Source organism: Hippoglossus stenolepis, chromosome 5, assembly GCF_022539355.2.
Source record: "Hippoglossus stenolepis isolate QCI-W04-F060 chromosome 5, HSTE1.2, whole genome shotgun sequence".
Taxonomy (NCBI): Eukaryota; Metazoa; Chordata; class Actinopteri; order Pleuronectiformes; family Pleuronectidae; genus Hippoglossus; species Hippoglossus stenolepis.
In genome coordinates this window covers 6,879,364-6,899,376 of record NC_061487.1, presented here as the reverse complement: position 1 = coordinate 6,899,376, position 20,013 = coordinate 6,879,364, and the positions used below count along the sequence as shown (strand labels likewise).

Below are 20,013 nucleotides of genomic sequence, written 5' to 3'. Positions count from 1 at the left end.
CTTCATTGCAATGTGTTGGAAGGCAAAGTGGTGTCTGAGACCCCCTGCTGGACATTCAGACAAACTACATGTCAGATAGAATAAATAGCGACAAGACTTACCTGCACAATGTAATGCAGAACTGATGTGATTGGTGATGACGTCAGTTATAATAAAAAGCCTATTTCATTGAAACACTTTTATGCTATCGGCATCGAAAAACATGTTTCTGTTTGGCTGGACTCAGATTCAGTGCGGCAGGTATATAAGATTGGAGGTTACCATGGTAACAATACTGAGTGATTTTAAAAAATTAATATGTAAGTTTAACAAGTTTAACAAATTTCCCATGTATAAATATATATGTGTGTACACTGAACCTAAAATTTAAATATCAAGAATATTGACCAGTACAGGGAAGAGAGTGTGCCTCTGGAATAGTTGTTGGCTTTTACCATGTTTAATTCTAATCAACTAAATGGATGGAGCATATTTAAAAGGCTGTAACTTTGTTGATTTCCATTAACTGATGCACAGTAAAACAATAAAAGGTCCTTAAATCTAGCAATTATTATTTTAATATCCATATTTTCTCTTATAGTGATTAATTATCAATTGGATATTAAAATGGAATCAAACATGTTGAAAAGGTTTTAGATATTACATATGTTGGCCTCACGTTACATTTTAAATTATTGTCCCATTTCAAAATGTGCAGTTTCCCGGGATGTGATTGCTTTAGTTTAAATATTTCATCTGAATATACAGTATGTTAGCAGTATTTCACCTAAAAGCACTGAACTCTGATTGGTCAGACCCCTGTGAACACATGTCACTCATCCTGTGTTATATGACATGTGTTGCCGTGTTCTGCTTTGACTCCACAGGCTGTAGATGCAGTTGGCGAGATCCTCTTGTCTCTCAGCTATTTGCCCACAGCAGAGCGCCTCACTGTGGTTGTGGCCAAGTGCAAGAACCTAGTGTGGACCAACGGCAAGAACACAGCAGGTCAGGGACCTTCATCTGTTGGCTGTAGTGTATGTGTGTGTCTGTACTTTATTGGTCTATCTTATCTCCCTCAGTGTTTGAACTATGCACTGTACACATCTATCCGTCTCTCTGCCTTCAAATCTGTCGTTTTAAAGTGACTCATCTCACCACTGAACAAAACACGTATTGACTCAGTAATAACAGACTCGTAATGTCCACTCGGAGAAGATTCTCTTATTATTCAGAGAGGCAGATGGGATTCAATTGACTTGTTCATCACATTAAACATCCACATAAGTGCCGCTTTAACATTGCACTGATAAAGGTCACTTACTGAAACAATGTCGTTATCATCCACTGAGCTAACAGCGTGTACAGGACTGTGCTTCTAATTGATCCCATCATAGTCTGTTGCACTGACTAAGAACTGTGTGAGGGGGTGTTGTATATTAACGTGTGTGTGCGTGTTTATGTTGGGTTTTAGAGGCCGGACACGCGGATGTAATCTTACCTTCACTCATTCTCATTGTCAGATCCGTTCGTCAAAGTTTATCTCCTGCAAGACGGCAGGAAGATCAGCAAGAAGAAGACGTCCACCAAAAGGGACGACACAAACCCCATCTTCAACGAAGCCATGATCTTCTCTGTGCCGTCCCTCGTCCTGCAGGTGACACTTCAGACTCTTGCTGAGGAAACGATGAGATGAAAACTGTTATATCCAAACAGGAGATTTATGTAAAAGAAAATGATAAGAGAGATGAAATGTGATACATGTGTGATTAAATAACCCTAACCCTTAAAGCTCCTACAAGGAACTTTTCATTTTGGTCGATTGTGGCGCCTCTGTGGACAAAAGCAGTAGTGTTTCCGCTTAACTTGTTTTTACCATACTTGGCTGCAGTATGGGAAAAAAACCACTCCCAGTTGTAACCTTATCTGACCAAAACACATGTGGGAGCGCACACACAATTAGCTTGACGATAAGAAAGTCCCTCACATACACACAAAATACAATATTATAACTGATTCAACATAATCATTGAATTTTAAACACCGGTACTAGAAACCCATCCATCCTCTTATAGTGGGTAAATGGAACATCCCACCTGAGAGTCGTTCAATGTATAAGGGCCTAAAGTTGGCTGGAATATCAAACCACATCATTACACAACTGTTTGCAGGATGCATAGTGATGAGGTAATGTATCCTAATTCTCATTCTGATCTCATGAATCTTGTTTGTAAGAGACATGGAGACTTGGCAAGGAACAGACTCGAGAGCCTGAACATGGGCATTTCCAGCCTGAATTCAGTAAATCGTTGCAGCAGTATCTCTAGCCACAGTACTTACACTACTAAAGCAACAAAAAGAACATAAACAGGAAACAGATCCCATCAGCTTCACTCTCAGCGAGCCTAAAAGAGTCATTAAAAGCTTCCTGTTGTGTAACATGTGCTTTGCAAAGTCTTTAGAAAATGAGCCAAACATTATCAAATTAAATGTCAATAAAATGTGATGTGATTAAAACAGATGTGCGCTTGCTGCTGACAATTATAACATCTTTAATGGATAGAATGATTTTATAATATCTATATTTATAAATACTCACACCTCTGCTCAGGTCTTATTTTTATTGGACTAAACCTAAATATTGTAAATGTATTGTGTGCTTTCTGTGTTTATGTGTACTGGTCTCTTGAGGCCTCTCAAAAGATTTCCTGGTTAGAGTTTTGAGCTAAATGTCAGTGTCACACAGTGTTTACATGCTGATGGAGGTATAATGTTCACCATGTTCAGCATATTGATTTAGCATGAAGCCGACTGGACTGTTTTACAGGTAATTGGTCATAATGCAAACTATTTAAGGGATAAGGGATCACTTAAGTTATTAAAAATGACCAGTGGTGGATTTTTCTAAATCTGGGGCCATAAAGGGGCCAATTATATGTCATGGGGAACTTGGGGGGGTCAATCAGATTTCAGTTGGGGTCAATGCCCCCCTGGCCCCACCCCTGGATCCGCCCCTGCCATTCATCCTCAGGGGAAATGAACGTGTGTTTACCAAATGTCACAGCAATCCAGTAGCTGACTGACTTCAAGACTGACAATACCATCCCTAGAATAATATAAAAAAAATAACAATGACAAACTCATTAAAATCTTCCTGCAGTATAACATGTGCCCCTTAAAGACTTCGATTAATTTATAAAAATGTTTAAAGCACAAAAAAAATGTAATTGCTCTGACACTTTTTTTTTGAAAATGAGCCAAACAGTAATAAAATTAAATGTTGTGAATAAGAAGGTGATGAGGTTAAAATGCCAAAGCAGTAAAAGCAGCAAATGCTGTTATTGCTCATGTCCATTTAACTGATTCCCTGCTGTAAAAAAGGATGCTGAGTCATGCTTACATAGCAGGTTGTGTAACCATGTTGTGCTGTTTGCAGGAGCTGTCGCTGAGGGTGACGGTGGCCGAGTCCACAGACGACGGTCGGGGGGAGAACCTGGGTCACGTGATCATCGGTCCTGAGGCCAGCGGGATGGGGATCACCCACTGGAACCAGATGCTGGCCACTCTGAGGAAACCCGTGTCCATGTGGCACCCCCTGCGCAGGATCTAGTCCCCGTCTGCCCTTTTACACACCAGACCTGTTTCAAGTTAAAACACTCGCTTCTTCATCGTCCCCCCCCCCCATGCGGTGCCCTGCTCGAATCTGTGTCGGGAGATAAGAGTTTATTCTGTGGCCCACAGGAGAATACTGTGTGTGGCTTATGTCTCTCTGGTGGCGTTTTTTTTCTGATATGTAAGAAGTTGGAGTAAACACCTTACATTCATATAAAGGGGGGGAATCTGAAAAGCAAGTGTTTGACCCTGAACTGGGTGTATCTGGGTGCATAGGGATCAATTATACATTTAAATCCTGTCTTTATTATTTGGCTTCATCCTGGCTCAGATGCACTATGGCAGAGGGTGGTGTTTGGCAGGGAGAAGTCAACCCAAACTAATCCTGTACTCCCTACATTAGCAAGTCCCCCCTTTGGTTTGAGAACTGGCCTGAATCCCCCATTCATTCTTAAATATCTCGATCAGAAACGTCAGTGTGGAGTTCGATGGCGAGTTCTAATTCAGAAAAAGGTGACCACGCCATACGCCCTACCCCCTCCACCCTCCTCTCTGCATGGTGCCTACTCTGGTTGTAGCCTATTATAGTTGTCTAGAGAATGAACGGCCGGACGGGAGGGGGGGAGATTGCTTCTCTTTCAGGAAAACTCTCATTTATCTTTTTCGAACCAAGTCATCGATTGGGGCCTGCTCGATGGAGTCCGCTCTATTGGATGTGGTTTGTGTTTGTGTCAACAGTGAGACCGACAAACAGCAGAGGTTTTTGGTATGTTCAGTATTTATTGTGCTTTTAAAAAAATGAAAATAAAAAAAATCTAAATCCAGGTACTCTTATCCAGGTAAAATTATTGTAATTTGTAGCAGTTGTTACAGGGTGGCCAAATCAGATGTACTCAACATATAAATTTCACTTCACATTTGTTCTATTTTTAACCACACTTATGGCAATACTAGTTGCAGAAGCATATTTAACAGTGTAAATAGTACAACAGTCTTCATCATTGCCATTTTCTCCCCTAAATTCTGGGTGCAAGTCATGTTTTTTCATACAATCACACATTCATGAAGTTAATTTACACAACACTGTAATTAACACCAGTATTGTTGCTGATCAATAATGTATTATGATTAAAACACCTCTGGGAATTTAACTTGTGATGTAAAGTATACTAACCCCTTTAAACAGGTTTTAATTTATTTAATGTCAGAGGAAACACCTTGATAGCTTTTGTCGTAACACCACCTGCAAGCGTTGGTGATTCCTAGGTGAGTGCGGAACTGGAGCCACTTGGCAGCTTTCAGTTCGAATGGTAATGTGGATTAAAAGTTTTTTTTTTGGGGTTAAAATTTAAGTCTTGTGAAAGTCAGAACATCAAGGTGGATTTTTATCTGTCAGAGACATTCTCTAAAACATTGTGCAATAGTGCTGTTTTGTTGTAACTCTCTGAATGTGAATTATCATGTGGAATATCTGCTAACTCTAAAAGCATCGTCAGCCTCATGCATTGTTTCGACTTTTTTCTTCCAGCAGAACCCACTTCACATTTTTTGGTCGAGCTGCGACCACGTTCCTCACTGTTCAAAAACAACAAACCTGTGGTCATAGAACAGACAATATTTCCTATTGTGCCAAATAATAAAGCAATATTTTCATTTTACAATCTGCGTTTGCATTCAACCCAACAGAGCTGTAGCCTACATCAGACCATGCATGAAATTATTTAGCACTTGATGTGAATGTGCCTCAAGAATTCAGTGTATTGTGTGAATGCTGTTTGAAATAAAAGCAGTTCAGCCGTAACACTGACCACTTGTTTATCTTTATTGTAACCTGAGAGGGGGCTAAAAGAAAGATGTCTCACTCTGTCCTTATTTATTCTGTGCCAAAAATGTGTTCTCATATACCATATAACACTATTGTTGTTGTGATATATGGTATATATTTTTAAATATCATCTGTGAAATGCTGTAAGTTCATTTCACATCACAAGCATTGAACCCAGCCCAGTTATACACAGCTGCTCCTATAGAGGCTAGGGATATTTTGATTGAAATGTAATGTGGAGAAAGTATTAATTGAAGCATTTAAAGTGTCACCTTGATTTCAAATTTGTGGCAAATAGGAAGATTTTGTAAAACGTGTAGACAATTGGTCACTCTAAATTACAGCTTGGAATACAGGTAGAAATACGATGACTTGAAATTTATTTTCTAAATTGTTACCCACCTTTGTAGTCAGTAAGTGGCTGTCTACTGTATAAAATACCAAGGTATCTGCAGGTAAATGTGTTCATCTTTACTTAAGCATGTGTTCATAAACACATCAGATGAGCAGACATTACAGCGGTCCTCTGAGGTTAATAAATGATTTAACATATAATGAGAATAAGCTGCAATTGAAAGTTCATTATTGATCTCTGCAACAGGAGTTGACAAAACAATCTCACCACAAGATCCATTTAATAGCTGTTTGTGAACTCTCTCTCAGATAACATGATCTGTTCTTTTCTTTCAGTAAATCTTCATACAATATGACGATAAGATTGTACATCACTGCATCAGTTTAATCTAAAATACAATAAACTACAGGAATAATGTAATGCTGTAAAGCATATAAACCACAATGAAGGCTACTATTGTAGCTACTGTTACAGAACAGGGAAACATGGAAATTATAATCAAATGCATGGTAATTCCATGTTGTCCCCTTTCTCTTTCCACCACTAACAGTTTGAACTTCAAGACTCAAGGCTTGATTAGCAACCAGGTAAAGCAGGCCCCAGCAGCCCCCAGCTTACTTTATAATAACAAAAATGTGCATACTGTGTGTAATTCAACGCAAAAAATACTTTAGAAAGTGGCATCAATTAATATAAACTATAACCGGTTTTCCAGCTTGTGTCCCCAGTCTCAAAGGGGAACTCTGCATCAAAACCTACTTTTAACATTACATTACATTTCATTTAGCTGATGCTTTTATCCAAAGCGACTTACAAAAAGTGCATTCAACCATTAGGGTACAAACCCAGAACAACAAGAATCAAGAAAGTACAATTTTCTTCAAGAAAGCCAAACTACAAAGTGCTACAAGTAAGTGCTATTTAAGTGCTACTAAGTTTTTTGTTTAAATTAAAGTTTTTTTTTATTCAAGGTATAGTCGGAAGAGATGTGTTTTTAGTTTGCGGCAGAAGATGTGTAGACTTTCTGCTGTCCTGATGTCGTTGGGGAGCTCATTCCACCATTTAGGAGCCGGGACAGCAAACAGTCGTGATTTTGTTGAGTGTTTAGCTCGCAGCGAGGGAGCTAAACGGATAAGGTCCAGTCTACATCCATGAGATGATCCGTTCTCAGCACGGTACGCAGGTACTAATGTTTTGAAACGGATGTGGGCAGCCACTGGTAACCAGTGAAGGGAGCAGAGGAGCGGAGTAGTGTGAGTTGGGAAGGTTAAAGACCAGTCGAGCTGCTGCATTCTGGATGAAGCTGCAGAGGTTGGATGACACTAGCAGGTAGACCTGCCAGGAGGGAGTTACAATAGTCTAAGCGTGAGATGACCAGAGCCTGGACCAGAACCTGCGCCGCCTTCTGAGTGAGAAGGGGACAATCTACTTTTTTGTACTGAACTCAGTTGTGTAAAGTTGGAAAGTTGGAAAAACAAGCAAAACTACAACCCTTTAAGAAACATGTGAATTTGTGTTTCTATACAGAAGAGATGTAAAACATACAGATTATTTAACAGGGCTATTCAAACTCTAAACCAAAGCATGTTTACTGCATCACGTACAAACAAATGACGATATTTGATATGGTGCCCCCATATCTCTCTCTCTCTCTCTCTCTCTCTCTCTCTCTCTCTCGCCTCAAAAATAGGTCAACTTGCTCCCCTCAGCCAATCAGAGGAGAGGGACGCCAGTGTGAGGGAGGGGCCACATCGACCAAAGTCGTCGGGATGAAAAACGATAACGACTTTTTCTTCGACACCGTTTGACTCTCAGTGTTTGTCTGTAACGTCCAGGGGCGCTGATCTGTCGACATGGCGGAGAACAGAGAGAAATCCACGGACCAGATGAAGATGTGGCAGCACGGCAGAGGCCAGCGGGTCTGTATTTACCCGGGGTTTGACGAGGAGCTGGGGCTGCGCCGCGCTGCCTCTCTCCGGGGGACTGGGGGAGACTCGGGTCGTTTGGGGTGAAGCAGCTAACAGCCGGGAACCTGCAGCTAGCTTGTTTTCATAGCACTAGCTAACCTGTAAACAGCTGTTTGCTAACGTTACGGGCTAATTGAGCCTCCTATATAAACCCACGAGTAACCACTGAGTGTTTTACAGTTAATTATTAAACAGCGAAAATGACCTTAAGCCCAGAGTGTAGAAGATATGAAGTGGGTCAGTGTCCAGCAGCTGAACTTCGACCCTGTTTGTTATATAAGCAGAGCTCAGCACAGAAAACCTGGAAATCCCACTTAGTAAAGACACTGCAACCACTCTGTGATGACTTGCTACTTATCTCTGTGTGGTATTGTTGCAGCTGCCTGAATGTTGTTGCGACACTCGTGCACACGGTGCAACTTCCCAGAATGGTTTACAGCTGTAAGGTCATAGAATAATAATAATTATCATCATTGATTTGGTGGATCCAGTTATTACATGATTCTCAGTGTCTGTCAGTGTCGTGCCACATGAAATGTGTTTGCTTCCATTTTGTTTCAAAAGTTTCAAAGGCAATCAAAAACGATTCTGTCAGCCAACTCATCTTCTTTGCCAACTTACTGTCTCTGCAGTAGGAATAAAGGAAGTTCCCCGACAGCTCCATCTTCTCACATGTGAATTTGATGCATCATTTGTGTTTTGTTGTAGTTTAATGTATGTGTTTTTACTTTGAAAGTACAGGATCCACCATTTTACATTTTTGTGTGAAATTTTAGACTAAATCAAATTGATCAGAAAATAATCAACAGAATTATTAATAAAATAAGTATTGGCAGTCTTTACTATTACTTAGACATAATGATCTGCTTGCAGCATGACTTGAAATGTAGATTGGCATACATACATACATACATGCATGTAACTCATCTAACATGCATCTTTGGTACATGAATGTGTTTGTTTTACAGAGGCCAGACACACTGACTACAGGAGCTGGTCATCCTGTTGGAGACAAGCTGAACCTGCAGACTGCAGGACCTAGGGGCCCCCTGCTGGTCCAAGATGTGGTCTTCACCGATGAGATGGCCCACTTTGACAGGGAGAGAATCCCAGAAAGAGTGGTGCACGCCAAGGGTGCAGGTGAGTGTTGAACCCGGATCAGTTACTTCCCTGCAGCCTGCTCTGTGTCATATCTGTGGTTGGTTGACGTTGCACAATAAAGGAACTGTTGTAACATTTTGTATTTTCACATAACTGGCACATTTCATATTCATATCCTGATTGTTCCCCTATTACAAAAATGATACTGTGGCTTATTCCATATCCTCCTTAAGGAAACTGTAAATATGTCCTCTTACAGGATAAATAAACATTAGCATAAAAGCTAATGTAAATAACAATACACAGTATTGAGAGGCCAAATTTTGTGTATTATATATATATATATATTTTTTTTTAATTATTGGGTCTGTTTCTTTTTATTATTTTTCAAACTACAAAAAAAGATTATTAATAATATAATTATTATTATTGTTATTATTACTATGTAGGGAAGACATAATAAACTTGTTACAGAAGAAACCAAACTTGTTCAGTGTTCACTACTGGTTTTGATATTCAGTGGTTCCTATTTTGTGCGGTAATGTAATCTTTGTGATATCAAATAATTTAAATCAAAGATTCTACTGCATATAACATATGTCACATGATGGGGAGACCCAGACATTTTGTCTTTTTGGCTATGGTTTCACTTTTTTGTTCGAATACTTGAAATAATGCCATACTAAGCACTATTTGCCAACACAGCATTGTTCCACATGCTGCGATGGTCATGATCCATTCATATTCTGCACCTCAAACTTAGAGACTTGTAAGACTGAGAAAAGTTTTATCTGGAATGGCACAGTCGAGCACAAACCTCCGCCAAGGCCACACAGGTCAACACACGTCTGTACGGTTCTTAGAATAGAAACAAAAAAGGAAATCTGCACCAAATTGTACAGACTCCTAGATCTCAAAATCCTTGGGAAATCCTATGAAATGACACTGATGCAACGACATTAACCCTCCAGAGTTAACAGAACTAACTAACCATAAAGTAGGCAAAAGGCAAATGAGGGTAATTCTTGTTTGTGGATTAGCTCCAGTCAAATACTAATCTATTCAAGCTTTTTCAGATCAAGGTCACTCACATTTATTTTGTTGGAGGGACCCATTCTTTCCAGTGCCTGATAAAACACCCAAGTCTGAGAAGTCGGCCACAAATATTTGACACCAGACTTGTCTTTGCTGATAAAGACATGTCTTTTTGTTTTTCCTCCATGATGCAGGGGCGTTTGGTTACTTGGAGGTGACTCATGACATTACCCGCTACTCCAAGGCCAAGCTGTTTGAGCATGTCGGAAAGACGACACCTATCGCTATCCGCTTCTCCACTGTCGGTAAGAATAACCTTCATTGTGTTTCAGCATGATTCACTGCGAAGTCATTGTTTATTGGGAGTTACATTTCCCTCGAAAATATCAAAAACACATATTTTGTATTCTTTTTTAAAGATAGGATAGTTTTATGGCCTCAAACATTGTCATGTTTCCCACTTCCTAACTTCTTTAAAATCTCATCTTACAACTTTTCTCTTTTTGGAAGCTTTTAAGAATGTTTGATATGCATTTATTTATACTGTTTTTAATGGGGTTTTTTTTTGTTTTAGTAATTTTTACTGTTTCTTATCTTATGTGGCCAACGCCCTTTTATTCAACTGCCATGTCTGGTTTTGTTGTTAAGCACACATTTTTGAGGAAATTGCTATATAATAAAGTTTATTATCTTATCATTACTATTACTGTCAAATTTATGCCGAAAACATAGAACTATTTCTTTTTCATTGTAGAAGTGGATTGGAAAATGCTACTCTATTTTACTTATTTCAGTTGTGCCTTATTTATTCATTTAGCTTTATATCAGTGATGCAAACAAATTGGCTTAACACAGTGGTCCTCCTATGGTGTATTAACTTCATATTTGTCTGCTGTCATAAGGTTATAATGTTCAGACCTTCTCTATAAAATTATATAATAGAAATGTGATATTTACTTCTCCAAGATCATATCATTGTTTTTATCAGCTCTAAATTACTTTTTGAATAGGAAATGTGAAAGGATGAAAAAAGGCATGTATTTTGATATACTGCATATGTGTGTGTATTTTGTGTATTGTAAGCTTTTTAGTTTTTTGGTTGTATGAAACTAGCACCACACTGGTGATCTCTGAATCTGTTAGTTTGGCACATTTATAGGGTTTGGATGGTTAATGTACTATTTTTAAAGGCGCATGATGACATGCTCACTTAAGTGACTATTGTAAGGGTATTTTGGAAAAAATCAGTTCTCCATTCTTACATGCCTTTCTGTTGACTGGTTCTAGAGAGGTTGTGTATGTATGAGAACAGTGTGCAACTGAAGGGCAAAGATGCGAGGAGAGGGGTGTGTGACATCGTGAGCCCGTCGGCTTTATGAAGCATTGAGATGTAGAAAGTAGGTTATTTGAAATGTAAACATGTGGTTAACTGCGTAAATATCCATGTATACATAGGGAGTGCACACACCCACACTCTTCTCAGCTGCCTTCACCTTGTCACCTCCCTATTTTCTTTGTTTTACTTTAGCTGGGGAGTCGGGATCAGCAGATACAGTGCGAGACCCCCGAGGCTTTGCCATCAAGTTTTACACTGAGGAGGGCAACTGGGACCTGACAGGCAACAACACCCCAATTTTCTTCATCAGAGACGCCCTCCTGGTGAGTGGGTGGAGGGGATGTACGAGATAGAAAATCATTTGCTTTCACTCAGTATTTTTCATCATTTTAATTAAAAAACAAAAGTATTTAAACCAAATCTGTAATCCCAACTGTAGCTTGAATATGATCTGAAACATGATGATGTATGAATCAAGTGTAAAATACATCATGCTGACCTTGGGCCTTTTACCACTTACAGTTCCCGTCCTTCATCCACTCCCAGAAGCGCAACCCCCAAACACACATGAAAGACCCTGACATGGTGTGGGACTTCTGGAGCCTGAGGCCTGAGAGTCTGCATCAGGTAACTGCTTCCTGAGCATGAGACTGTTCTTGAAGACAACAAGGGAATATATATAAATATGACATTATATCGTCCTCTCTCCTCTGTGCAGGTGACTTTCCTGTTCAGTGATCGAGGTTTGCCCGATGGCCATCGTCACATGAACGGCTACGGCTCACACGCTTTCAAACTGGTCAATGCTGATGGAGAGGTTGTCTACTGCAAGTTCCACTTCAAGGTCAGTTTGAGTTTAACTTTATAGAGATTCTGCCTCCTGAGATTGTCATTGCTTACTTATGTTTCATGTCATGTTTTTTAGACTGATCAAGGAATTAAGAATCTGTTGGTGGAGGAGGCAGACCGCCTGGCATCCACCAACCCAGATTATGCTATTGGAGACCTGTTTAATGCCATCGCCAATGACAACTTCCCATCCTGGACCTTCTACATCCAGGTTATGACCTTTGAGGAGGCTGAGAAGTTTGAGTTCAATCCCTTCGATCTTACTAAGGTACTACGTCCTCCACAGCAGAACTATCGGAGTTAAAGTTATAAAGACCTGTGGTTGTAAAAATACACCAATTTCAATCACATTTTAACCTGTCACAGAGCACTTTAATGTGTTTCTTTCGTGCAACTGTTGACCAGGGTTGCTGCAGTAAATGGTATTATCGGTGTTACACGTTGTCACAATGTTTGCTTACATGAAAAAAACTTCCCTGTGTGTGTCACTTTTCAGATTTGGTCGCATAAAGAATTCCCCTTGATCCCCGTGGGAAAATTGGTTCTCAACAGGAACCCAGTCAACTACTTCGCAGAGGTGGAGCAGCTGGCCTTCGACCCCAGTAACATGCCACCAGGCATTGAAGCAAGCCCCGACAAGATGCTGCAGGTAACGCCACGACCGGCGTCTTCTCTTCTCAGATTGGTCTGAAAAAAAGTAAATACAGTAAAAACAGTCTACAAAAAACATAGTTTGCTGCCATTATATAACCAAACTATGTATTCATAGCAAAAAATATACAGTGGCCCCTAAGTGCAAAACACAACAGCAAATCACAAAACACAATGTAACTTCTAATGGAAAGGGTAGGTACCTACTATCGAAAAGGCTCGTAGCTGATTGGACGGATGCTCTGTCTGTCTTTTTAACATGAAAGAAATGCCGACAAAATGTGTTTTCTCATTAAATGTTGTGTTTTCTCATTTGATTACAAACAAATTCCTTAAAGTATTAATAATTGGCATCCTTTTTTATTTGTTGTTTGAACCAGGAGGAAACATTTACCATCTTTTGTACATCATATCCGTCCAGTATATGTCACATCCTAACAATGCTTGATCATGGAGAACACCTGAAATCAACAAGTTAAACTGGTTTTGTAACTTTTGGTGTCATGTTCCCGTGGGTGTTCAGCCATCTCAGTGTGACTATACTCTAGGTCAGATGTTTTCATTCACTTAGCAGAACTAAAGCTGGACTGAAAGTTTGTGAGTAAACTACTCAAAACCTAGCTAAGCTTGCTTCATACTCCATATACCTGATAAGCTTCAGAAACTTGAGATTGGACATTCACTTCTTACTGTAAATTTGTCAAATCTGAGAAAGTAAGAAACCAACCTTCGACAGAACCTCTCTTGCTTTTTCATTTGTTACACAACTATTTGTGTCTCTTTTCCACATGAGTGTGCAGCAATTTCTCCATTTTCAAATGTCTTTAGTGAAAACTGACGCCACCTAGTGTGGCAGTTTGGAATATCTATGAATACTTTTCGTTCTGATGGACCATAAACCAGCCTTTGGTGTACACTGCTTGTTTAACAGCACAGAGACCTCAGTAAAACACTGCTTTGTCTTCTCCCATGCCTGTTTCCAGGGTCGTCTCTTCTCTTACCCGGACACACACCGACATCGGCTGGGAGCCAACTACCTGCAGATCCCCGTCAACTGTCCCTTCAAGACACGTGTGACCAACTACCAGCGTGACGGCCCAATGTGTATGTTTGACAACCAAGGTAAGTCCCACCTGTGTGTCTTTTTTGTAGAGGTAATAATTACGAGAATGGACAAATGTGTATACCTACATCCGTGATTGGAGTCTTCGGAGGTTTTGGTGAAATAATATGTCAGCTAGTTTGAGATGTAGACACAGTCTTAGTCCTGAGATAAAACAAAAGTCCCTATTCATTTTAATAATATTTGGTCAACTTTCACTCTGTTTTTAAACATTTTAGTCTTGTCTCGAATATATTTACTAAAGAACTAGAGAGCTAACTGCTGCCCAACAGACTTAGTTCAAGGATTAAATAATCTTCTACATTATACCGTATGCTGTGCATTTTAATAACCAGTAGATTTCGTTAATGTACTTCATTTTACTGTCCCACACCCATTCTCCTGAAATATGTAGGGATGTCACGATACCAAACATTTACTAGTTGATACCGATACCCAATTTGATACCACAACACAAAACGAAACAATAAATCACACAGTCCTTTTTAAAATATTTAAAAACACACACACACACACACACACACCTCTATATACTCGAGTGCAAGGCTCCAACCCCTCACCCCCGCACACTCCTCTCGAAAAAAATGTTGTCGTCTCAGTACTTTGCAGTGTTCAACCCTCAGCAAGACCTTTTTTCTTCCACCTGACTCACTGGTGCTTGGTCTGTCTGGCCTCTAGGTGGCGCTCCAAACTACTATCCCAACAGCTTCAGTGCCCCAGAGACCCAGCTTCACTGTGTGGAGTGCAAGTTTAAGGTGTCTCCAGATGTGGAGCGGTTCAACAGTGGTGACGAAGATAATGTTACACAGGTAAACGTACTGTCACAATTTTATGGGCATGTCTTCTGTGTCCAAGCGATTTGAGCACACAAGAGTTCAATCAGTGAGTGTTCTTGATTTAAGTATTACATACACTTATACACACACGCTCACCCAGAGGAACAGAGCTTTACATAGACCAGGACAGGAAGAGCTGCTTTGAATCTTTTGACTTGTCATTACGAACAGTATAGTGGCAGGGCACTGAATGGTTAGTTGAAATAGAGCATAATAATATGTTTAGGTTTATAAACTGCTATTCCTGTATGAAGGGCACCAAAATAATATATAATAAACCCAAAATTTGATGCGATCCTCTTTCCTCCGTTTCTGAGTGTCTTTGTGTTTTTTATTTCAGGTTCGCACCTTCTACACCCAGGTGCTGAATGAAGAGGAGCGTCAGAGACTTTGCCAGAACATGGCCGGGGCCCTGAAGGGAGCCCAGCAGTTCATCCAGCACCGCATGGTGAGTGCGTCAACTGTAGTGACCACAGTCTGCCTCACCTTATTGTTGTTCATGATACTGCTTTTATAAATCTAAAAAACAAATAGTTTGTTTAGTTGAGCACCAATAACAATTTTCTTAAAACAGATAATCCACTCTTTAAATCACATTAATTGAACAAATGTATTTTAAAAACTAATAGTTGATGGTGGTCTTTGGTTTCGGCAGATGTTAGTTTACATATAGTGGGAGGCTGATATGTTTTCAGGGCCTTTTTAAGTGTCATTGTCTGGTTCTTCCTGCAGGTGGAGAACTTGAAGGCCGTCTATCCAGACTATGGAAACAGGGTTCAGACTCTTCTCAACAAGCACAATGCAGAGGCTGAGAAGGTAAACGCAGGTTTATGATTCACTGTTAAGTTGAACTCAAGATTAGGAATCTTGACAAAATTTGGAAGAGTTATTCGTGATCCCCAGAGAATGCAGTTAGTTAGTATTTAGCTCAGAGCAGCACTGTGCTGAGTGCAGCTTCACTGAGATGCTAACCCCCCTGTAAACTAGTGACATGCAGAAGTTTGTCTTAATGCTGTTGCAAGCATTGGATGCAAAAAATAACTCATATATATATATATATATATATATATATATATATATATATATATATATATATATATATATATATATATATATAGTTATTTAGATTTTCCAATTATCCATTAACTCCAAATATGTGAACATGAAAAATTCTCTTGAATGATACTGTGTGAAAGTAAGTGACTTAAGTGAAGCCATTGAACATCTTTGAACATTGCAGGTCATTTTTCTGTGCATTAAAATATTTCTGTCTTTTCCTCTTTGTCTTCCCCAGAACTCAGCTGTGCATGTTTACAGCCGTCCAGGTGCCTCAGCTATTGCTGCCGCCTCCAAGATGTGATGCCTTAGATTTCTGTCCGAGAATCAGCTCCGGCTCATTTCTCTCTGAGATCAAATGCACTTATGTGATCACCAACGGCTTTTACCAGTAACAAGATTAGATATTACTTAACAAGATTGAAATGTTAACCTTCTATTGTCAGGGTTGGAGTTAGTTTATTTTTAACTCAATCTGAATGATTTTCTTCAACATTCTCAAAGCTGGCAATATTCAAGAGGCTTTTTTATTAAAACATAGATCATTGTGTGTTTATACCGCTTACCTTCTGCTACATAAAGCCTTGAAAATGATTTTTAAAATAATATTTTATTTGTGTTTCTGATTGTATGGCATATAATGAAATAATCCCAACTGCTGGGAAGTAGTTTGAGTTAAGCTTGGTTCCAATAATTCCTCAGGTTGTGATTATGTTGTTATGATCAGATTTTTCTCATTAAGTAAAGTTGAAAGAAAACGGGTACAGCTGTCAACATTCAAATAACATCTGTTAGGAAAAAAAGTCATTGTCATATAATTTACATGACAGCTACTTAAATTCAGAATTTGGATTTGAGCCTGTATTTGTGATTCAGGATTTACTCATGACTTTGCAGACTGTGGCGTTTTAGTTATCACTATACGTAAAGATGAGTTTGAAGCTACTTTTCCTCATGATAGATTGAACCACAGACAACAATTAATTGCTAAATTCAGATGAGTAAAAAAGGCAATAAGAAATCTCCAGGTAGTTGTTTCCCGGTGGGTGTCTGCGTGTCTCTACAGATATGGAATTCACCAAGAATAAGTTTCCAGATTACATATTTTCTCACAGCTAAAAAAAACAAAAACACTCTTCTGTGCCTTTTTTTTTTTTGTACAAAAACTGCAAAATACAAGTGACTTTAACCTTTAATCTGAAAGAATCTGTTTTGATTTTAGACAAAATGGCTCCTTGTTCACATGTAGAATGAGAGATAATGTTTGAAGATTTAAATTGGCAGTAGATCTACAGGTTGTGATACGTTCAAATCTTAAATGAATAACAATCATATCATTGTTTCTGTGGGTTTAAATGGTATATTACAGATGTGACACAATTTTGTCACTGGAGAAGTATACATTTGTCATGTTGGAGCATGATCAAAACGCTCTAAGCTATTTAAACCAAATGCATCGCTATCTAATATGAATTATCCATGTAACCTGCTGTTGTGTTGTTCTGAACTCTCAAGTGATCTCATCAGAATGTCACTTTTTTTTTGTTTCAACTGAGATGTATACTTGGTCTGTATGAATTATTTTATAATCAAAGTTTATCAGCAGCTTTTATTTGTCTCCATTTCTTCCGTTCCACCTTTCATATTAATGCATCATTTAATACATCATGTGCTGCAGTTTGATCAAATATCTGACATTCTTAATACACCCTCCTGTGATTTCTGAGCACACTAACAGATACTGTCTCAGCCTCTGAACAACTGATGTCACTTGATCTCTGATCTAGATCGATCCCGCTCTGCATCATCAACTGAACAACTATAACAGTTATACAACTCATTTTATGAAAATATAATTGTTGAGGAATTTTTGACCGTCCTGACCGTTGATATATGCAACTATATATTATGTATATTACATATTATATCTGTAGAGGAGAATAGGGCCTGTCTAATTCCACAGATACTCTCTTCTCTCTCTGCAGTACCCAAGGTCAGGTTATAGATAAAGAGCCAACCAACAGTACATTGTATTGAGGGACTTTCATATCTAACTCAGATGCCCCAGACAGAGAGGCACCAACTTTAACTCTTTTGCGTATTTCACCAGTGGCAAGACATAAGGACACAATGGGATTTAGGAATGCATACTTTAGGCTAGACTATCCAAGAGGATGCGAATTCCTACATGTAACATAGAGAGTGACAGCAATTCTAGCCATTCGTGGATGTGCTGTTAGAATGGGTGACGCAAGTAAAGGGAGAGATATACTGGGATGCTGTGGGAGACATCTTCAGACTTTCCTTGATGCATCAAGTCTACATTAAAACCTTCTGCATAAGACTTCAGCTGATGCTGGAGTTCTCCTTTCACCAGCTTCCAGAAAACTTCCATAACAATAATTATACCATGATTATAATTCTATATACTATTTACTCTTGGTGGTATCATATTTAACCAATCCATGCTGATAGGAAATAATACAATAGGCCTGTCATAATCAAAATGCAAGTTTGGAAAGCTACTACCAATAATACTTCATTAAGATACATTAAAAAGTTTTTTGTAGAATTTTATGTGGGTTTTTTTCTGGTTTGTGGAGCTCTGTGGCCACCACCAGCAATCCATATTTTTTATTAAATACAACATCTTGCTGTGTAGCTGTGAACTACTCCCCTAATTCCTTTGTGCAATGCATTATGGGAGTATAGTGTGCATTAAACAGCACACTTGAAAACCAATCACATCTAGTCCGCATGCATGCAAGCAGTGGTTGGTTTATTTTGCCACTTTTCTGGATTGTGAACATGTTACACACTCAATGAACATGAACACAGCACTGACCTGTGTCTACAGCCACATTGGTGCCTATTGCAAAACTATATCCTGCTGCCAATCAAAGTTCAAATAATTATCAAGAAGGTATTGAGATGAGGTGAAAACCTTGACACGCTGGAGCTGCTGCAGAAAATGTTATTTGGATTCATCCTCAGTGGAACATAAATGTCTTAGTATAAATGCTGGACCAGGAGTGTCGTGCCTTCAGCCATGCCACTAACACAAAAATGGATCACTAACCAGGCACAACTAACCACGGGCCTCAGTCTGCTTAAGGGGATGTATTTGAATTTGGTATAAACTTTCACCTGGACTCAAAGAAAGCTGATTAGATTTAGGTGCTTGTAGTTTTAAAGGTCACGGTCACAGTGACCTCACATCCCTGTTAATGTGACATATTAGGACTGCCCATCGGGAATTCTATTACATCTGGTACAAGTTACTTGGACACACTGATTAACTGATTTCGGTGTTCAAAGGTCTCTTGAATGTGATATCTCAAGGCTGCTTGAGGGATTTCTTCAACTTTTGATCAGTTGTCACTTTGACTAAGATTTTCAGATAAAGTGATTACGTTTCAGTGGTCAAAGGTCACAGTGACCTTATATGAATCTGGAAAAAAATATGTACATGGAAACTGCACTGGTTGGCAGAGGCTTACTGCAGTGCAGTTATTCTAGTTAAATATGTGTATATGTCAGTCGGTATATCGGTATAGGAACATATTTTATCAGTATTGGCTTTGGTGTCTAAACACCCATAGCCATTAGCCTGCAGTTTATTTAGTTTTGATTGTCTAAATTTAGCCCACCTACCATAGTCCAAAGAAATACAGGTTTCGGGTTTGGGCCCGCTGTTGTTGTGAGACACTTGTTTCTGTTGCCTGAGTCAGCCCATACTACAATTATGTTTATTATGTTGACTAGCACTCGGGAATTCTTTATTTGAGAATTCTATGTTGAGATATTAGGAGTTGGACGCTATTTTACTGTGAACCAGTTGTCTTGTTAGTGAGGATTTATTTTTCGTTGTGCTTTGTATTAGGTTTGTTGTGCAGCTCTTGTTAAGAGTCCTCTTTTTGTTATATTTGTTTCTTTGTTTCTAACCGGCCTGTTATAAACAACCTTTTTAAACCCAAATCATCTGACTTTATGTTACCTCCTTTTCCCTCGTGAGCCGGGTCGTAGCAATAGTAAATGAGGTAAACGGGGACTTCCTAGATAAGCTTCACTCTTCTTACAGAGGCGTTGTTGTTCTTACATGTGGTCTATACGTCTCCGTTACTGTGTTTGTATCCTTTACTATGTTGAATTGTTGGCGAGAAAGACGTATTGTTCATTATAAACTAACCTTCATATTGCGATCGAGTGAGGACAAAACAATTGTACGTCATAGCACCACCCTAACACGTACCCTATATAATGCTATGTATCCTCCTATTCGTCATGA

General features: G+C 39.1%; 2 protein-coding genes and 1 long non-coding RNA gene across 3 annotated transcripts in view; 2 read left to right on the top strand and 1 right to left on the bottom strand.

The window, feature by feature from the left end:
• syt12 (synaptotagmin XII) overlaps positions 1 to 5,392 on the top strand; it is a 28,275-nt gene extending 22,883 nt beyond the window's left edge. Inside the window, exons 6-8 of the mRNA XM_035156895.2 lie at positions 867 to 987; positions 1,503 to 1,636; positions 3,416 to 5,392. Coding sequence (XP_035012786.2) covers positions 867 to 987; positions 1,503 to 1,636; positions 3,416 to 3,589 — 429 coding nt within the window. The 3' untranslated portion in view covers positions 3,590 to 5,392. The remainder of the gene's footprint in view (positions 1 to 866; positions 988 to 1,502; positions 1,637 to 3,415) is intronic.
• Positions 420 to 3,518, bottom strand: LOC118109630. Its single transcript, XR_004696841.2, has 3 exons — positions 3,380 to 3,518; positions 1,481 to 1,655; positions 420 to 956 (listed from the first exon to the last, which is right to left on the bottom strand). It is a non-coding gene; the product is annotated as an uncharacterized LOC118109630 (long non-coding RNA).
• Positions 5,393 to 7,520: 2,128 nt separating the features above from the next.
• On the top strand, positions 7,521 to 17,335 carry cat (catalase). Its single transcript, XM_035156891.2, has 13 exons — positions 7,521 to 7,690; positions 8,707 to 8,878; positions 10,069 to 10,179; positions 11,403 to 11,533; positions 11,733 to 11,837; positions 11,929 to 12,054; positions 12,136 to 12,327; positions 12,556 to 12,708; positions 13,694 to 13,832; positions 14,512 to 14,642; positions 15,010 to 15,117; positions 15,402 to 15,485; positions 15,964 to 17,335. Exons 1-13 carry the CDS (start codon positions 7,625 to 7,627, stop codon positions 16,027 to 16,029), a joined length of 1,584 nt encoding a protein of 527 aa, XP_035012782.1. The 5' UTR covers positions 7,521 to 7,624; the 3' UTR covers positions 16,030 to 17,335.
• The last annotated feature ends 2,678 nt before the right edge of the window (positions 17,336 to 20,013 follow it).